General features: G+C 41.8%; 1 protein-coding gene across 1 annotated transcript; it reads left to right on the top strand.

Moving 5' to 3' along the window:
- Nucleotides 1-2,649: 2,649 nt before the first annotated feature.
- Nucleotides 2,650-15,853, top strand: LOC105476995 (serpin family B member 12). The gene is made up of 7 exons (XM_011733300.2): nt 2,650-2,853; nt 5,158-5,292; nt 6,282-6,422; nt 7,790-7,907; nt 10,682-10,824; nt 12,126-12,293; nt 13,279-15,853. Exons 1-7 carry the CDS (start codon nt 2,686-2,688, stop codon nt 13,681-13,683), a joined length of 1,278 nt encoding a protein of 425 aa, XP_011731602.1. The 5' UTR covers nt 2,650-2,685; the 3' UTR covers nt 13,684-15,853.
- The last annotated feature ends 3,806 nt before the right edge of the window (nt 15,854-19,659 follow it).

Genomic DNA, 19,659 nt, shown 5'->3' with positions numbered 1-19,659 from the left:
AGCCAGGTTGGAATCATTCAGTCTTTCTATCCAATCGCTTCTTTTCCTTCAATATAGTCAGGCTGTAGTCTTCTTTTAATAGCGGTGACCAAATGGCCAGAATGCCCTTTACCTTCTCCTCCTTTGATGCTGAAGATTTTGATCAAATATCAACCTAAGTTATACAACAAAGGTTTTAAAAAATATTAGACTACGTTTCACACAAAATTTTATCATTAATCAAAAGCCTGTGAAATCCCCCCAACTCAGACCATCTTTAGTTTGTTGGTTTTCTTTTCTTTGTTAGTAGACTTGTTACTATATGGGTAATGTGAGCCATGTGTAGAGAAAATATGCTGGACATCAAGATGTTTACCAATATATGCAAAGGTAGCTTTCTGAGGTGTGAAGCGTTACGGAATTTTCAGACACATCCAGGACATCCATTACTCAAAAAACACCCACCAATTAAGGCATAATGCTCCTGAAAGCACTCTGGTAGTCTCTGATTACCCTGAAATTCATTTGAAAATACAAAGTATGTCTCAAACCCAGTTCACAGATGCAGGATGAGAACTGTGAGTCAGGTACAAACTTGGCAGAAATAAAATGTAAGAATAAAATGGACTATAAGCTGAATAATGCAGGAAAGTACCCACACAGCAGGCTTGTGTTTGATCATCTATCATCAGTTGAGGGGCAAGTTAGAAATGGTAGATACGGTAGAAAGAGCACTAGTTAGTTTTGGGCCAAATATACGTGCTGTTTGATTCTGCAGTTTTCTTTTCTGAAAAAGAGGGAATGATCACATTTACCTTGCAGATTGTAGGATTAAAGCTAACATATGTCAGATATTTAGCACACATCAGACACATTTTTTTAGAAGTTACATAATGTTATCTTTTTGAATTAGGTTTCATAGGCTAAAAAAGTCTATTTTAACTGGCTGGGAAAGTGTTAAAACAAATTACACCATTCCATTCAATGCAGCAATATTTCTTCATGCTTATGGTGTGCTGTATCTGATGATAAAAGCACGAATGAGAGGATTTGCATTTCTATCTTGGAAATGCACAATATCCATAGGCAAAGAGACAAAAGAAAAGGCATTTCATTTGAGAGGCATAGGTCAGTGGTGAGATCTACATATTCTCTTGATACTCTGGAATAGATTGGGTGGGGAAGGCAAGATACCTGTTCTTAGGAAGTCACTGTCTTACTTTGGTTCTATATTATATGTGGTTTTACACTGTCAAAGAGGACATTGAAGCTGGTGATACGGTTTGGCTCTGTGTCCTGACTCAAATCTCATCTCACATTGTAATCCCCATAACCCCCACGTGTTGAGGGAGGGACCTGGTGGGAGGTGATTGGATCATGGGGGCAGTTTCCCCCATGCTGCTCTCATGATAGTGAGTGAGTTCTCACGAGATCTGATGGTTTTATAAGTGTGTGGCAGTTTTTCCTTTTCTCTTTCTCTCTCCTGCCGCCTAATGAAGAAGGCACTTGCTTCTCCTTCTCCTTACGCCATGATTGTAAGTTTCCTGAGGTTTCCCCAGTCATGCGGAACTGTGAGTGAATTAAAATTCTTTCCTTTATAAATGACCCAGTCTCTGGTATTTCTTTATAGTAGTGTGAAAATGGACTAGTACACTTGGTGACATCAAAACTCCCAGCATCATTCAAGATTTATTGTTTCTTGAACAATATGAATGATTGACTGAAGTGCCTCAAGTTCTGTAGTTTGCATGTGGGATGAGTCAAAAGGGGGTGAGAATGTTAACAAGGGACATGACCCATGGGAATTTGCTGGGCATATCCTCAGTCACAGAGCAATGAGGGGAGAGTACAGGCAAAAGGTGTAAGCTGAACCAGCCACAACCTGTGGAGAAGAATGAGATGGGATGATGTTTGCTTGGCTGCTAACTTGATAATAAAGAATGTTAGCCTTTGGCTTCATTTTGCCTGAATAAAGGGAGTTCTACCACAAAGTGGGTAGGATTGTGTCCCCTCAAAATATTAGTTAAAGTCCTAATCCCTCTACCTGTGAATATGACCTTGTTTGGAAATAGGATCTTTGCAGATGTAGTCAAATTAAGATGAGGTTGTACTGGCTTAGGATGGGCCCTAATTCAATGACTGCTCTCTTTAAAAGAAGAGGGAAATTTGGATACATACGTGGATGATAAAGAGAAGAATGTGAAGATGGAGGCAGAGATTTGAGTGATTTGTCTACAAGTCAAGGAATGTCAAAGTTTGCTGGCAACCACCAGAAGCTGAGAGAGAGACGTGAAACAGATTTTCCCTGAGAGTCCCGAAATGAACCAAATCTACCGACATCTTGATTTTGGACATCTGTTCCCCAGAACCATGGGAGAATAAACTCCTGCTATTTAAACCACTCAGTCTGTGGTAATTTCTTATGGCAGCCCCAGGAAACAAATTCACACCACTAAATGAAAATGGATCCCTGTCTATCAATATCAATATCAATAAATATCAATATCAACACTAATGTTTATATACAGGGAAGATAATGACCTTAGTTTTCCAGTTCTTAATAGCATACTGAATAATTGTGCATGATTGCATTTCAGGTATGTAAAATAATAATTGTTTGTTCACTAATTTTCTTCCAATCACCATTTTCTCCTTCTCTCTCTCTCTTTTTTTTCTTTTTGGTTTTAGATCATTATAGGTTTTACAATGGACTCTCTTATTGCAGCAAACACCAAATTTTGCTTTGATCTTTTTCAAGAGATAAGCAAAGATGATCGTCATAAAAACGTATTTTTCTCTCCCCTGAGCCTCTCAGCTGCCCTTGGTATGGTCCGCTTGGGGGCTAGAAATGACAGTGCACATCAGATTGATGAGGTACGTGTCCACTAGGGTGCTACACAGGGTCCTAAACTCTGGGTCCACACTCAAAGTCAGATGCTAATCCCACTCAGGCAAGCCAAGGTGCTTATTGCACCCTGGGCTTGGTCAGAACCCATCCCGGTCTCTGAGTCTTTATTTGTATTTTCCCCACCTTACTTCCTCTTCGATCCTACCATTCTTAAAATCTCACTTAAACTTCTACCTTCTTTAGGGTGCTCCCCAACCTCATGTCTGGCAGCTTTTCTCATTCATCTCTATCTTTATCTCTGTATGCATGTCTGTCACTCTTTTACTCTATAATTACTAATACCAATATTGCCAGCAATTTTCAGTATGTGTATATGTCTTCTCTCTCACTCATTTCATTAAATAAATATTTATTAAGCACCATAAATGGTTAATTGGCTAGACAGCTTGGTGTCCTCCTGGACTCTTTCTCTCTCACTTTATACCACCTTTGTTAGCAAATTCTGTTGGCTTTTCTTTTGAAATATATCCATAATCCAGGCACTTCTCCCAGTCTCCTTGAGGTCTGAACCACCATCATCTTTTCTCACCTGGATACTGCAACAACTTCCGGATGGGCTTTCCTGCTCCCACTGGCAATCTATCCTTTGCACAGCAGCCCAAGAGACCCTTTTAAAACCTGAGCCAGATAATATTTCTCATCTGTTCCAAAACCTGGATTTCTCATTTCACTTATGATAGAAGTTCAAGTCCTTACTTGAACTTAACTTAATGGAATAAGAAAGTAGAACACCAACTCTAAGTAGATGAATAAAGCAGAATGACCCCAGAAACACATTCTGTCTTAATCCATAAATTCTCCTGCTCCAGGTTCAGGGGAAACAGCCTGATTTGTGCTCACAAGGATTTGTGCCACAAGGATCTGGAGATCTGAATCCCAGATAAGCCCTGTGACTCCATCTCTCACTTTCATCCCTCCTCACTGTACCTGTCACACTGGCCTCCTGGCTTCCTTGGGTAAGCCATGCCCATCCTATCTTGGGACCTTTGCTCTGGGTCCCTTTGCCTGATGGCTCTTTCCCCTGGTAACTGACCTCAGCTCGCTTTCTTCTTCAAGACTTTGGTCAGTGTTTATCTCCTCTACGGGGCTTCCTTCGACCTCCTAATCTAGTGCTGTATCGTGACCTCCAACCCCTAAGGGATACTTTTTTCATGTGGCATTTTCCACTGTCTAACATACTGCATACAGTAATTAATTACTATGTGTCTTGATTTTTGTATGCCTCCTCCACTAGAATATAATCTCCTAGAGAGCAGGGATTTTTGTCCTAGAACAGTGCTTGGCTTAGAGTAGACACCTAATAAACATTTCTAGAATAAATAAATGAAGGTGATAAGAACAAATCCGCAAATAAACTACAAGTTCCCGTGGTTGGCCTTATACTTCCTCGGATGTAGCACATAGTGCAGGGGTTATGCACAAATCAGGCTGTTTCCCCTGAACATGGAGCAGGAGAATTTATGGATTAAGACAGAATGTGTTTCTGGGGTCATTCTGCTTTATTCATCTACTTAGATTTGATGTATTATTTTCTTATTCCATTAGCAAAACTTAGCTTTAGAGTGTAGTTTGCATCTTGCAGGGCAGAATCCAGATGTTCTTTCTTAGGCACTTGAGGGCACCTGCTGACCAACTGGGTCTGAGCAGTGCAGGATGTGACACCTGTCTCCTACCTTTCTACCAGGCTCTGGATAACTTGTCTTTTGCTGTCCTCAGTCCCTTGATTCATGTGAAACTCTAGATCAGCACTGTCCAACACAAACATAATGAGAACCACATAGTAATTTAAAAATTCTTAGTAGCTACATTACAAAAGTAAAAAGAAACAGGTGGGACTAATTGTAATAATACTTTTTTAACCTAGTATATGCAAAATATCATATCCACATATAATCAATATAAAAATTTTAATGAGCTATTTTTTTTTATACTATATTCAAGATCTGGCGTGTTAGTTTGCACTTACAGTCAATTCAGATTGGGTATCTATGCAATGCTCCATAGCTACATTTAACTTGTGGATACCCCTATATTCTTTTAGTTTGGTTTTATTTATTCATAAATGTTCTCCCAGGGTAGCAGTTGGTACTTCTCCTCCATTCCACCTCCCAGCCCAAGGACAGAAGCACCCACTTTCCTTTAAGCCGTTGTTGATTGTTTTGTTTGACTATGTAATCGTTGCCATTGTCTCACTACGAACATGTTTCTGAAGTTATTCAGGCTTCCCTCTGTTCATACTGTCTGAAAGACCCCGTCCCGTTATCATGCAGGTACTACACTTCAACGAGTTTTCCCAGGATGAAAGCAAAGAGCCTGACCCCTGTCTGCAAAGCAACAAACAAAAAGTGCCGGCTGACAGCTCTCTGGAGGGGCAGAAGAAAACGACAGAGCCTCTGGATCAGCAGGTGAACCGCCACCACAGTAAACTCTTGCCCTTCTTATTTATAAACTGCTCACTCTGACTGTAGGATATTAGGTGATAGTTGCTTATCCCCAAACATTAGACTCTGGATACCATCAACAGCAATGACCTCAAGTGGTCTGTGATTCCCTTCTGAGTATGGATCTCAGATGTCCTTGGCTATGAGCTAGTTTCCTAAAGAGTAGGATCTGGTATCTTCTGCTTATGATAAAGAAACCTAGATCATCACTGTGTCACTCATCTGCTTCTACAGGCCACAGGGCCCCAACATAGAGCATGGTCAAAGATAAAGGTGGTAAGGAGTAGGGTCAGCTGTGGAATTCCTACCGTCTCCGTCCACCTCTGCTTGTTCCATTTTGTGCTGAAATCTGCACTGACAGACAAAACTTTTATTGGGTGCCTCATGCCAGGAGGAGGAAACATATTTTCCAGGGTATGCATCCCCCTTACCTTAGAAAGTTTAAAAGGAGGGTAGAGAGATGATTGTCTTTCTTTCTTTTTTTTTTTTTTTTTTTTTCTGAGATGGAGTCTCGCTCTGTCGCCAGGCTGGAGTGCACTGGCACGATCTCGGCTCACTGCAACCTCCGCCTCCTGGGTTCAAACGATTCTCCTGCCTCAGCCTCCAGAGTAGCTGGGATTACAGGCATGAGTCACCGTGTCTGGCCTCTTTTAAATATAAAGAAAATCCGGGTGTGTCAGTCTGAAATATAGTGAGCATTGCTGAGTTCCCCAGATGTGTTTTTCCTGGATGATCTTGATATAGATGCAGGAGCCATAATCTTCCACTGGGACCGCTTCTCACCCTCCATTCCTCTGCTCTTCCCAGCTCACTTCCCCTGCATGGTAACAGAGACAACTGACATCTTACTAAGAAGCTCTATCTTGCTTCTGTACAAAACACGCATCCTTTAGTTGTGTTTAGCTTTTCTGATAGACACTGTGAAGGTCACATTTTGTTTCTGCTTTCCTTAGGCTGAGTCCTTAAACAATGAGAGTGGGCTGGTCAGCTGCTACTTTGGTCAGCTTCTCTCCAAATTAGACAGGATCAAGACTGATTACACACTGAGTATTGCCAACAGGCTTTATGGAGAGCAGGAATTCCCAATCTGTCAGGTGAGTTGCACACAAATGGTGACAAAAGCTACCATGTAGCATACTATTTAAAAATCAGGGAGTAGCTGGGTTACTCACCTGCCATCTAGAACACAACCTCTTTGACAGGATGATGCGCTGTGGACTGGTGAGGTGTCCAGGACCTCATTCTTTCAGTCCCACACTTTTGTTCTCTTCCCAGTGTTCAACGTGAGCATTGTGGGTGGAATAGAGTGGGTGAAAAAGGGTTGTGTGAGTAATGGAGACTTAGGAGCACGTGTGGGCTTGGTAATGGCATCCTCTCCTACTGTCTTCCTCAGTCAAGGTGCCTGGTTGCTGCGCTTTTCTCTCCCTTATCTGTTGGGTGCCCCCAAGACGTTTCTGTGGAATCTCCTTTTGCGCCAGGATCATGCTACCCCTGCAATGCAATCGTGTTCACTATGCTCTTTCGAGAGTGGGGTAGTGGGGGGGTGGAGAAGACTGCATTTTGGCATTTGGAGCTGAAAGGCACAGGACTTGTCTCTGTGGCTAAACAGCTTTGTACCTAGAGCAAGCTGTGTCTCCATCTGGGCTTCAGTTTCCTCTCGAATTACTAGAAGGAGCCATGTACTAAACAATAAATGTGGGGGATACGACCAATGGTCAAGACGTGACATGGCTAGTTAGTGAGGGACTAGCCAGGGGTCCGGTGGCCTCCTTTGGCCAAAATAAGTGTGCTCTCTTGCAATGAAAGTAAGATTTTTCATGCTGGATTTTTAAAAACTAGCTTTTTTTTTAATGAGCTGTAAATTCACATATTAAACAATTCACCATTAAAAGTATACAAACCAATGGGTTTGGTATATTACATTACTGATTTTTTTTTAATTATGGTAAGATACACATAAAATTTACCATTTTAACCATGTTTATATGTACATTTCAGTAGCATTACTTACATTCACAATGTTGTATAACCATCACCTTATCTATTTCTAAAACTTTGTTTCTCATCACTCTAAACAGAAACTCTGCAACCATTAAGCGGGGGTTTAATTCTTATAAACAGAAGCATTTTCCAGCCAAGTCTCTCAGGTTACTTGATATTTACCTTGTGATGGCTCCACAGATGAGTTGTTGAAATAAAAGGATATCCAGCAGGAAAGCTTTGTCCTGTTTAACTATAGACTGTTCATGAATAATGTTCAATATCCTCATTTGCAACTATAAAAACTGAAATGTCTCTGGCTAGTTTAAGACTGGGGATGACTAGAAACTGTCAGGCCTGTCCCTGCAATGTGAAATGACCAGGCTCATCTTTCTTGGGAGACTTCTCAGGAGAGCCTTACTCCTATGAGCATCGCTGCCTGATTTTATTGCACTATTTCCCTTTTATTCCAATTGAACAGGAATACTTAGATGGTGTGATTCAGTTTTACCACACGACAATTGAAAGTGTTGATTTCAGAAAAAACACTGAAAAATCCAGACAAGAGATTAACTTCTGGGTTGAATGTCAATCTCAAGGTAAGAAAGCCAAAAGCACGGGAGCTGGTATTGGTTTCCATTTAAAAGAAAATCGGTCTGCCTAGCTTTGCAGATTGCTGGTCTACTGGAGACCAGAGGTTCACATATGTGGACTGTGTTCAAAGCATGGTTTGCAGAGTGAGACACCATCTCACACCAGTCAGAATGACTATTATTAAAAACTTAAAAAACAACAGATTCTGTCAAGGCTTCAGACAAAGGGAAACACTTATACACTATTGGTGGGAATGTAAATGAGCCATTGTGGAAAGCGTTTGGAAATTTCTCAAAGAAGTTAAAACAGAGCTATCATTCGACCCAGCAATCCCATTACTGGGTATATATCCAAAGAAATATATATCATTCTACCAAAAAGACATATGCACTCATATGTTCATCACCACAGTATTCACAATAGCAAAGACATGGAATTAACCTAAGTGTCCATCAGTAGTGGGTTGCGTAAAGACAATGTGCTACATATACACCATGGAATACTGCACAACCTTAAAAAAGAATGAAATCATGTCGTTTGCAGTAACGTGGATGGAAATGGAGGCCATAATCCTATGAATTAACACAGGAACAGAAAGGCAAACATTGTATGTTCTCACTTATAAGTGGGAGCTAAACATTGAGGACACACAGGCATGGGAAGGAACAATGGACCCTCCAGATACTAACTGGGGGCAGGGAGGGAGAGAGGAATGGGTTGAAAAACTACTTATTGGGTACTATGCCTACTGTCTGTGAACAACACGCCCATGTAACACACCTGCACATGTACTCCCTGTATCTAAAATAAAAGTTGAAATTAAACAAAACAAAACAAAACAAAACAAAAAAGCATGGTCTGAACAGCATCAAACAGTTAAACTGCTTGGATATTGCTGTTATTTATTATTGCAGTTTTGGTCTCTGGTCTCGCTGGCTCTGGGTGGGAAAGAAGGGAGGACACCAGCCTCATTAGGGCTGATCTTCTAGGTGAGGTTTACAGAATGCTCCCTTCTGCCGGTGCCTGTGTGAATTTGAAAAACAGAATAAACTCTCTTCCCTCCAGGCACAAAGTTAGTGACTTGAAGGGTCAGGTCAGGCTGCTGGACACAGATTAGACCCCTTTTTGATCACTGTTGTTGGACTGGGGAAGATGTTCCTGTGCAGTGAAAAGTTTGGCGGGCATGAGAGAGCACAGGTAGTGCATCGCGTCTGCTGTCTTCAGTGAGACCATGACCCCAGGCATTTGCCTACATTTTGGGTGGCTGGAGGCTGGGAAATGATAGTTGACTTATTTTAGGCTGTCCTTGATACCAGAGCGACACTTTCGGTTCCTCCCTTCCATGTGGTGGCTTTCTCTCCCTGTCTCCTCTTTTTCTCACACTGACTTAGGGATGGGATACCCCTGCCTGGCCTTTCCTTGACAGAAGTCTGTAAATTCCAAAATTATGGCTTCTTCCTTCTTTCATACGCCACAAAAATGACCATTCTTTCAAGGCTGTACTGAACTGTCAAAAGGAAAGCAATTCATTAACGAAGTTCATATTAAGGCCTGAATATGTACTTTCCCCTTAGTGAGTTAACTCCTCCAGAGTATGTTAAATGTAGATGATGTCAACCTAATCTATCATTATGGGATTTAAGTAGAGCTCTTCTTGAGATGGAAGATCTTTTCTTCTTAAGTCATCTGCAGACATTCAAGTAACTGGTGATTTGGTAGTTTGAGGTGGAAAAGGGTGTGTCACGAAGATGGGCCATTGCCTGCTAGCCTGGGGCTTTTCAGGTTGGGCTTAGGGCTGTATTATTGTGGAAGGAGTCCCAGAGCTGAGCTTAAAGGTGGAACGCCTGAGGACCCATTCCCGCCAGTCTTACTGCTTCTTGGCTGTGTGACTTCAGCTCTCCCTGGATGCAATCGATTCTTCTATGAAGAAGGGATAACGATACCTCCTTATGGTGGTATGGATCAATTAATTGATTAATGTGGGATGGAATGAGAAAGAGCATGTAAAAGTATCTATAAAATAGGTTTCATATCATGGCCTAGCACATTTATGTGTATTTTTATTTATATGTAAGCATATATCTTATGCTATGTTGAGTGCTTGAGACAGGAAGTTTATATTGTAGTTCTTTGTTCTCAAGGGAGCTTATCATATTGTCAGATGACTAACTATATAATTTGAAAGATAAACCGTAGTATAAGATGTCTACTGATAAGTTCCAAACACAAGCAATACAGGGAATCAAAGGAGATTCCTTCTGTTACAGTGCTGTGATTGGACCTCCTGCAAGGTCGAGTGAGAGCCCTATCACTGCCTCTCTTACCTCCAGCCAGGACTATGAATTAATCTTCTTGGGTTAGTTCTTGAATGAGACACTCCCTAGTCTTGGGGGTGATAAGCTGCGTTAAAAAAAATTATCGGCCGGGCACGGTGGCTCACGCCTGTAATCCCAGCACTTTGGGAGGCCAAGGCGGGCAGATCACCTGATGTCCGGAGTTCAAGACCAGCCTGGCCAACATAGCGAAACCCCATCTCTACTAAAAATAAAAAAATTAGCCAGGCGTGGTGGCGGGCGCCTGTAATCCCAGCTACTCTGGAGGCTGAGGCAGGAGAATCGCTTGAGCTGAGAAGGCGGAGGTTGCAGTGAGCAGGGATCACGCCACTGCACTCCAGCCTGGGAGACAAGAGTGAAACTCTGTCTCAAAAAAATGAAAATTATCTATACAAATACTTTTGATGTAATTCATACTCAGGATATTCTCTGGGATCTTTTCTTAGGTAAAATCAAGGAACTCTTCAGCAAGGACACTATTAATGCTGAGACTGTGCTGGTCCTGGTGAATGCTGTTTACTTCAAGGCCAAATGGGAAAATTATTTTGATCATGAGAACACAGTGGATGCACCTTTCTGTCTAAATGAGGTACTGTATCAGAACTCACAGTTTTCTAGCTATCCAACTCATAATTTGCACTAGGAATGATGTGCAATATGTATACTCAAAAAGTTACAGCTTACATTTACAATAAGAACATTTTTCATTGATAAGAACCAGTACCTGAATTTCACTGAGTGTTTTTGTGCCAAGTGCTTCCTGCACTGAGTAGTTTTCCATTTGTTGTTTCATTTGTTCCCCCAAAGAGCGTTATGAGATGGGTGCTATTATGATTTCCACTTAGGAGTTGAGACAAAAAATGGAAAGGCTAAGTTAGTTAGCCAGATTCATGCATTAGGATTCAATCTGTGAGCATTTGCCCCAGAAACCTGTGTTCTAAGATAGTAGATTTAGAAACGAAGGGTTGGGTCCCAGCCACCCACTTGTCGGCCGGCTAGCTTATTACCGGAGATGCATTTTTCTCTCAAGCACTGAATATCCCCATCTGCAGGTTGACGATCCCTCACCCGCCACCTTGAGGTTATTGTGAGATTTAAGGTGCCTGGGGTTGTGCCTTCCCAGGAGCAGGTGTTGTTATTTAAGATGGAGATGATTCGCACTTAACGATGGCTGCCCTTGGTGCTGTGGTGGGGTCATCCAGGCCAGCTGGCGTGGAGTAGTGTGAGGCCAAGAGGCTGGGCTGGGGCAGGCCCTACAGTGGGACAGCTGGCAGGGCGTGTTTCTGCTGACTTAACAGTGGAGATGCTTTGATAGTAAGTTTACCAATAGTCTTCTTGGGAGCTGAAGAACTGATTAAAAAACATGGAAAGGGCCAGGTGAGGTGGCTCATGCACGTAATCCCAGCATTTTGGGAGGCTGAGGAGGGAGAATCACTTGAGACTAAGAGTTTGAGCCTAGCCTGGGCAACACAGGGAGACGCTGTCTCTACAAAAAATAAAAAAAAAAATAGCCAGGTATGGTGGTCCGTGCCTGTGGCCCCAGCTACTCAGGAAGCTGAGGTGGGAGGATTGCCTGAGCCTGGGAGGGCACCACTGCACTCTAGCCTAGGTGACAGAGCAAGACCCTGTCTCAAAAACAAACAAGCAAACACCGCCCCCCCCCAACCCCCGTCACTCCACAACAAAAAAAGACACTGAAAGATAAAGTGTTGGCAAAGTAAGGGCCACTGATGAGTGGGCAGACTCTTGCAGTCTGGATCCCTGGTGTGGCTCAGGACTTCTGCAGGACCTTCTCATCTTTAGGAACCCCTGTCCTCAGTGAAGCTGGGACCATATGAATTTGGGAGCTTCCCATAGCCATCCTGTGACTTCCTACCTTGACTACTACAGAATGAAAACAAGAGTGTGAAAATGATGACGCAAAAAGGCCTCTACAGAATTGGCTTCATAGAGGAGGTGAAGGCACAGATCCTGGAAATGAGGTACACCAAGGGGAAGCTCAGCATGTTCGTCCTGCTGCCGTCTCACTCTAAAGATAACCTGAAGGCTCTGGAAGAGGTAAATCTTCATTTCCACATCTCTACAAAATATTCAATGATAGATCCTCAGAGAACAACGCTGTCTACCACCGACCATCTTGAGGAAATACAGTACCTCAGCTGTCAGACATCAAGGAATGTATAAGAATCTGCATTAGATTAGATATTTATCCTCATTTGTTTAAAGTAAACAACAAAAGCCAGAAATATTGGGACTGGGGTTTCTTCTTTAACCTCATAGCTCTCTGCCACTGTTTTAGCAAACTGAGGAATCTGGGTTCTGAGTAACTTGAGAAGTTTTTAAGCTTTTCCTTTTCTCTGAATATCCTGACTTTTGGCCTCTTACTCATGCCATTTTTCTATAACTCAGCTAAAGAATTAACTGAATCCTGTTTTGGGGAATAGGTACCTTGACAGAAGCGTAGAGGTGACCCCAGAATTGATTGCTTGCCAGGCAGGAATTAATAAAGGCTGGAGAAGCTCAGCTACAGATTTTGTCCAAGGGGGTAAAGAGATAAAGATAGAAACAGAGAGAAAGTGAGAGAAATACCAATATAGCAGGCAGAGTAATTACAACATCAGTAACAACCATTATTCAGAATTTGCTATGCGCTATCACTGTGTTAAGTACTTTATACACATGATTTCGTGAATGCTTGCAAGAACATAATCGTATTATCTCTGTTTTATGGAAGAGGAAATTTAACTTCAGAAAATTAGGGCTTGGCCACAGCACCCAACTAATCGACTGAGCTTTGCTGTGCTTTGAACATTTGTCTGTCAAACACCAAAGCACACTGGAACCTGAGTTGTCCCCTAACTCTTTGCAAAGAGGAAAGATATTTGCTTGAAGTTTTAAATGAAATCAGACTATTCTCTGGCTTAGAGGAAGGCCTTGAAGGTCATCACCCACCACTGAAATGGACTCAGGCACCTTTAAGTAATTGGGGCATTCTTTGCGGTCCCATAATCTGACGCTAAATATTATTTCCTTTCTCTTGTAGCTTGAAGGGAAAATCACCTATGAAAACATAGTGGCCTGGAGCAGCTCAGAAAACATGTCAGAAGAATCGGTGGTCCTGTCCTTCCCCCGGTTCACCCTGGAAGACAGCTATGATCTCAATTCCATTTTACAAGACATGGGCATTACAGATATCTTTGATGAAACGAGGGCTGATCTTACCGGAATCTCTCCAAGTCCCAATTTGTACTTGTCAAAAATCATCCACAAAACCTTTGTGGAGGTGGATGAAAATGGCACCCAGGCAGCTGCAGCCACTGGGGCTGTTGTCTCGGAAAGGTCACTACCATCTTGGGTGGAGTTTAATGCCAACCACCCTTTTCTCTTTTTCATTAGACACAACAAAACCCAAACCATTCTCTTTTATGGCAGGGTCTGCTCTCCTTAAAAGGGAAGCATTGTCTAGTACTTTAGAGCTGGAGGAAAATGTCAGTACAATCTTCCCCTGGCATAAGATGGGCATTTGAGTTTTTGGTAATGTCTAAAGCATCCCCTTCATCCTCCAGCCATCAGCCTGTGCTTATCTTCATCTTTCCTTCACCCTGTAGCTTATTTTCGTCTGAGTCTGTTAGTATTGAAGGGCTATTGTTCTCTACCCTAAACTTTCAAGTGTATAGATTCACCCTCTGTGACCTGAAGGTCAACACAATTCAGAACAGTACCTACCTCCTTTTGAAGGAATCCTAAAAGTTCAGGTCATTAGACCATTTCTAAGAGATAGCAAACTCAGAAGCCACTTTAACATGGGCAGCAAGAGAACATGTGTGACTGGAATATGTTTGGAAACTCAGCTCTCTTTCTGGGGTAGTTATGATTGTGGTCATCACTGGGCAAGATGCCCTGTTTCTTCCTTTGACAGATACTGCATGGAAGATGTCCTGTGAGGTCTTTTCACCTAGGAGAAGGTAGGGCTTGGGTGTATTTAAGTGATAGCTCAAAGACGTATGAATGCCCCAACCAGCACTCACTTCGCACAGAGCAGGGGAATGATATTTGTCTTGTGATTTTGATACTGACCCAGGAAAGTGGCTAGTGGATTTAGAGGAGGTTTATCTCAGTTTTCCTTGTTGGGCCCCCCAACATTATCATCAAACACTTCCCTCTGTCTCTCCTCCCGCTAGCTCCAAGAATTCCCACCTGTGGCTAGTTCCTCTTACACACCCAGCACAGGCAGGTGTGGAGAGGAATGCTGCTGCCATTGTGGATGGCTGGCCTCCTTGTGCTCCTCTCTCTGCCCTCTGGCCAGGTGGACTTTTGTGTCTTCCCAGAGGTCTCATTCCAGGCCACATGGTGAGAACAGGCTTGAGCCTGGGCATGGTGTCCATAGAAATGCTTGTTGGCTGGGCATGGTGGCTCATGCCTGTAATCCCAGCACTTCTTGGGAGGCCAAGTCAGGTGGATCACTTGAGTCCAGGAGTTCAAGACCAGCCTGGGCAACATATTGAGACCCTGACTCTACAAAAAATACAGAAATTAGCTGGGTGTGGTGGCGTGCACCTGTAGTCCCAGCCACTTGGGAGGCTGAGGTGGGAAGATCACTTGAGCCCAGGGCGTGGGCGCTGCAGTAAGCTGAGATGGCGCCACTGCACTCCAGCCTGGGTGACAGAGTGAGACCCTGCCTCAAAAAACAAAAACAAAAACAAAAACAAAACAAACAAAAAACCCAAAAAGCCAAAACAAAACCTGAAATCCTTGTCAAGAAGGCCATTGGGTTCATCTCAAGTTCTAGTCTACTGAAGCCCTGACCCCTGAGTGTTCCTACTCGCGGACTCAGGAACTCTGTTCTCTGGTGTGGTAATGTGAGTTCCTCATTTCTGTCTTAGCTGAATGTTCTGCCGTGACCACTGACATGTCTGACTCACATCTCTTTGGAGTCAGTCTCTTTCCTAGCGAGGTGGGTTTCAGGTCTTGCTTGTGGCTCAGTTTCCTTGGCCCACCTTGTGGCTGTTCTCCTCCCAGCTGCCACCAAGTCATTCAGTGTGGCCGCAGCAGTTTTTTGTGGGAGAAGGCAGGTGAACCACACCTGCTCCCAGGCTAGCCTCCTCTCCCTTTTCTCACCTACCCCAGTGATTTCTTTGTGCTCTGAGAGACAAGTTCCACATTCTCCATACAACCCTCTCATTGTTGAAGCTCATGACCTAAAACAATTCGTTGTTGGTAACTAAGGCAGTTTGAGTCAGTGCCTTTTCCAGAATGCATGTCCCATGGGTCACATTTATTTCAGATAACCAAAAACTTCATGTCCCCTGTGGTTCCTTTTGGGGTTGACATTTTGGGGTCTGTTTCCATGTTTGACTTGGCATCATTGCCAGACACTGAGCTGGAAACCATGACCTGTATATAAGCCTGCATTGCCCGGCATTTCTTTTGTTCTTATTCTTTTACTTGGTAAACACTTTTTTTTTTCATTTATATCGGGATTTCTCATATTTTAAAGCATGAGAGGGAGAATGTATCTATTTACAATAATGAGGAAAATTAAGAATCTTAGATTTTTATGTAAATCATAAACATTCTTTACTAACTTTTGATGTATTAAAAAGTTTCTTCTGAATGAATAAAGCACTTTTATTATTAGTTAAAATATGTACGATGTGTTGCCAACTGATTTTTTCAGGGATATGAATCTAACTTCAAACTGTTTCATCCAAAAATATAAAAATACATAATCTATGAAACTAACAATTCATTTCAGTTACACAGGAAAAAATACATTTTGCCCCAGTAATAGTTTCTCCCAGCTTTCCATCATAATTACCCTATGAAGGCATATAAAACAGATGAAAACTGACAATGCTAAAACTGGAGTGATAGCCAGCTGATCATCAGAATATAGAAGAAATTTCTACTGACTACAAGTTTTTCCTTTTTTTTTCTTTGAGATGGAGTCTTGCACTGTTGCCCAGGCTGGAGTGCAATGGTGCAATCTTGGCTCACTGCAACCTCTGCCTCCTGGGTTCAAGTGATTCTGAAGCCTCAGCCTCCCGAGTAGCTGGGATTACTGGCGCCTGCCACCACGCCTGGCTAATGTTTGTATTTTTAGTAGAGACGGGGTTTCATCATGTTGGCCAGGCTGGTCTCGAACTCCTGACCTCAAGTGATCCACCTGCCTTGGCCTCCCAAAGTGCTGGGATTACAGGCTTGAGCCACCACACCCGGTCCCTGCTGAGTACAAGTTAATGAGTCTGGGCCGTGAGGCATTGTTGAGGGGTCATCAGCATCTCATTGCCAGTGAGTAGTCTACCTGTTTCCTCCCATTGCTGCCTTCCTCTGAGTTCAGAAACATAAGCTGTCTCTCAACTTGAATTTTGGACGTCTATCTCTTTACCTTGTACTTGCTGCTGTCCTTTACCCTCTGTCTTTCTTACAAGTTAGTTTTTTTTTTTTTTTTTTTTTTCTGCAGCCGTTTGAAGACTGAATGACCTCCCAATTATGATTTGGAAGAAGGTGAGGACAGGCATTTGTTCCTTTCATCCTAGGCAGTTTAGTCATCAGAAATAAAATACTTTTGGTGAAGCCAAGGACAGGAAGAGCCTTGGTGGCAGTGTTCTTGGATATTTTATCTACACTGTCTGTTTAAAGTGTCCCAGACCCAGGCCATACAAGGAGGAGAAGATTTACCTGAGCCCAGCAGAATTACACTAGATGGAACCCTTTCAGACACTGGAAATTATGCTCCAAACAGGGAGATCTTGACTCTTCATTTTTCTTGCACCAGCAAGATTGACCCAGCAATATGGTGCCCAGGGGTAGACAGAACATACAAGTTGGTAGGCTGATATAATTGCTGGAAAGCCAACCAGAGAATGATTTTAAATCAACAAGAAAATGAACTCCCCACTTCCTCAGTTTAAGGTTTCCTCCGCATAGCAATGTTGACAGGTAGAACAGATAAGGTAATATAGATTCAAAGACAATTGTTTCGCTTATGCTGACTGTAAATATTCTGGTAAGAGACACATGGACATATAGTACTCCACAGGCTCCCTAATACATCCAGAATCTGTATGTTCAATTGCATTTCAAGTCCTCCTTAGAATTTCATACACTGTCTAGTGCATACTTCTCGAACTCCTCTGTAGTTTTTTCCTTGAGCTGGGACAAGCCAGAACATGTGTTGCTTCATTCCTAATTGCTGTTTACAGCTTTTGCATGCTGGTATTTTTAAAAATTACAGTGTCATTAACCCGAGGCGGAGGTCCAAATTGGACCAGCAGGGTGAGGAAGCTTGTGCAGTTGTCTCAGTGGATTTCTTTGCTCCACACTTGAATGCCAATTCCAGATGTGTTCTTGATCCACACCACTCATCTGGCATTCTTAGTTTCCCAAATCCGTTTTATGTTCTCCTTACTCAATTAAAAGAATCCAAATCCTCTTTTTACCCAATAAAAATAGAAAATATCCCCAAATGTGCATACTTAAGTATATTAAGCATATTAATATATGTATTAAGCATATTAAGTAACTCTATTCACAGTGTTTATATGAAGCATAATATATCCTTAATATTTAATTTATAAATGCTCATATTCTAATGCAATAAATTTTCCATTTAAATAATGTTTTCTTTCATATGCATCAACAAAGCTTTAGCTACAGATAGGTGAAAAGGATTTGAAAAGCAACCCAGTGCACAACAGTGGGGCTGAGAAATTCGCACACCCCTTGTTGACACACATAAGTTCTGAACAGATCATTCCATGTTCAAGATTAAATAAGTGGAGACAAAAGTATAAGGTATGAAAAAAATAAGTGCTGAATAAGAAGAGAGATATCATGTTATAAATGAGAGAGAGAGCAAGAGGGAGGGAGGGAGAGAGAGAGGCTGACTTCATAAAATGATATACAGCAAGAACTGGAAGAAACTTTTAGAAAGCTTTTGGGCATATTTAATAGGATTTAAGAAGACACAAAATCTATGGAATAGGAGTGCAATGCTGCAAAGATAAACTCTGATAAGATGTGAAAAAGCTAAATGAGATAAAAACAGACCACTAGGGAATGAAAAAATGCAATAGATGCAATAGAAGAATTTAAATAGACTTTAAAGGCAATAAAGAAGCAAAACTGAGACACTGGAAACTTTAGTTAGTGATGAATAGGGTGTATTTGAGTGTGTCTCTTAGAATGTATGGGAAATAATAAGAGAGAAGTTGGTAGATATAAAGAGAGAATAGAAAGTAAACCCAACAACTATGGTGTTTCTCAGGAAAAAAGAAGACTAATTGGCATAAAGTCAACAATTCAAGACATGATGGAAGAAAATCTTTTTAACTTGGATAGTCACAGGATCATACTCAATGATTCCCTCTTCCCCTGCAGAGCAAAAATAGACATGCTAAAAAACTTTAAAAGATTGAGAAAGTAATCCTATCAGCATTTGGGTAAAAAAAGAAATAGTTACAATGTATAAAGGATTAAAAAAAACCAGATGAGCATCAAACTTTTGTTTTGTACAAAATTTCTGAAGATAGTGAAACTTAGTGTGCAGGTCTGAGGGGAAATATGTGATTAAATAATTTCATATCTAGGCATGTTGGCTTTTTTGTATGCATGAAACAGAAAGCCATTCTCAGATCTATTTTGGTGTATGTGAGTGCAGATATACTTTATCTTTAGCTCCTGACATCATGATGTAAACATCACAGGAATTAAAATTAAATGCATGTTGTTCTGAGTGGTATCCAATGCAGTCAAAGACTCGGAAAGCTAGTGTATTAATCTGTTTCCTACTGCTAATAAAGACATGCCCAAGACTGGGTGATTTATAAAGAAAAAGAGGTTTAATGGACTCACAATTCCACATGGCTGGGGAGGCCTCGCAATCATGGCAAAGGAGGTAGGAAGTCAAAGGAGGAGCAAACTCATGTCTTACATGGTGGTGGGCAAGAGAGCATATGCAGGGAAACTCCCCTTTATAAAACCATCAGATCTCATGAGACTTGTTCACTATCACGAGAACAGCATGGGAAAGATCTGCCCCCATGATTCAATTACTTCCCACTGGATCCCTCCCGTGACACCTGGGGATTATTATAATTCAAGGTGAAATTTGGGTGGGGACACAGAGCCAAACCATATCAGCCAATAAAAAAATTCCTTCAGTAAAACTATGACCTCAGTTGATAATCAATGGAAGAAGAGAAATTCCTCATTTAAAATTCTCACTATGCCCAATAATTGTTGGCAGCTGTGACTTTTTCCCTTAGCACTGGACTTTTTACAATGTTGGGTTCAAGCATGGAATGAGTTTCAATATCCAGAATAAGACTGCAATCATGAAATATCTGAACTGGGACAGTAATAATACTAACACTTTTTGTGCTTATTGTATGCCAGCTTTGGTCGAAGACCTTTATGTTCA

This window comes from Macaca nemestrina, chromosome 19, assembly GCF_043159975.1.
Source record: "Macaca nemestrina isolate mMacNem1 chromosome 19, mMacNem.hap1, whole genome shotgun sequence".
Lineage (NCBI taxonomy): Eukaryota > Metazoa > Chordata > Mammalia > Primates > Cercopithecidae > Macaca > Macaca nemestrina.
This window is presented reverse-complemented; position numbering and strand designations above follow the sequence as displayed.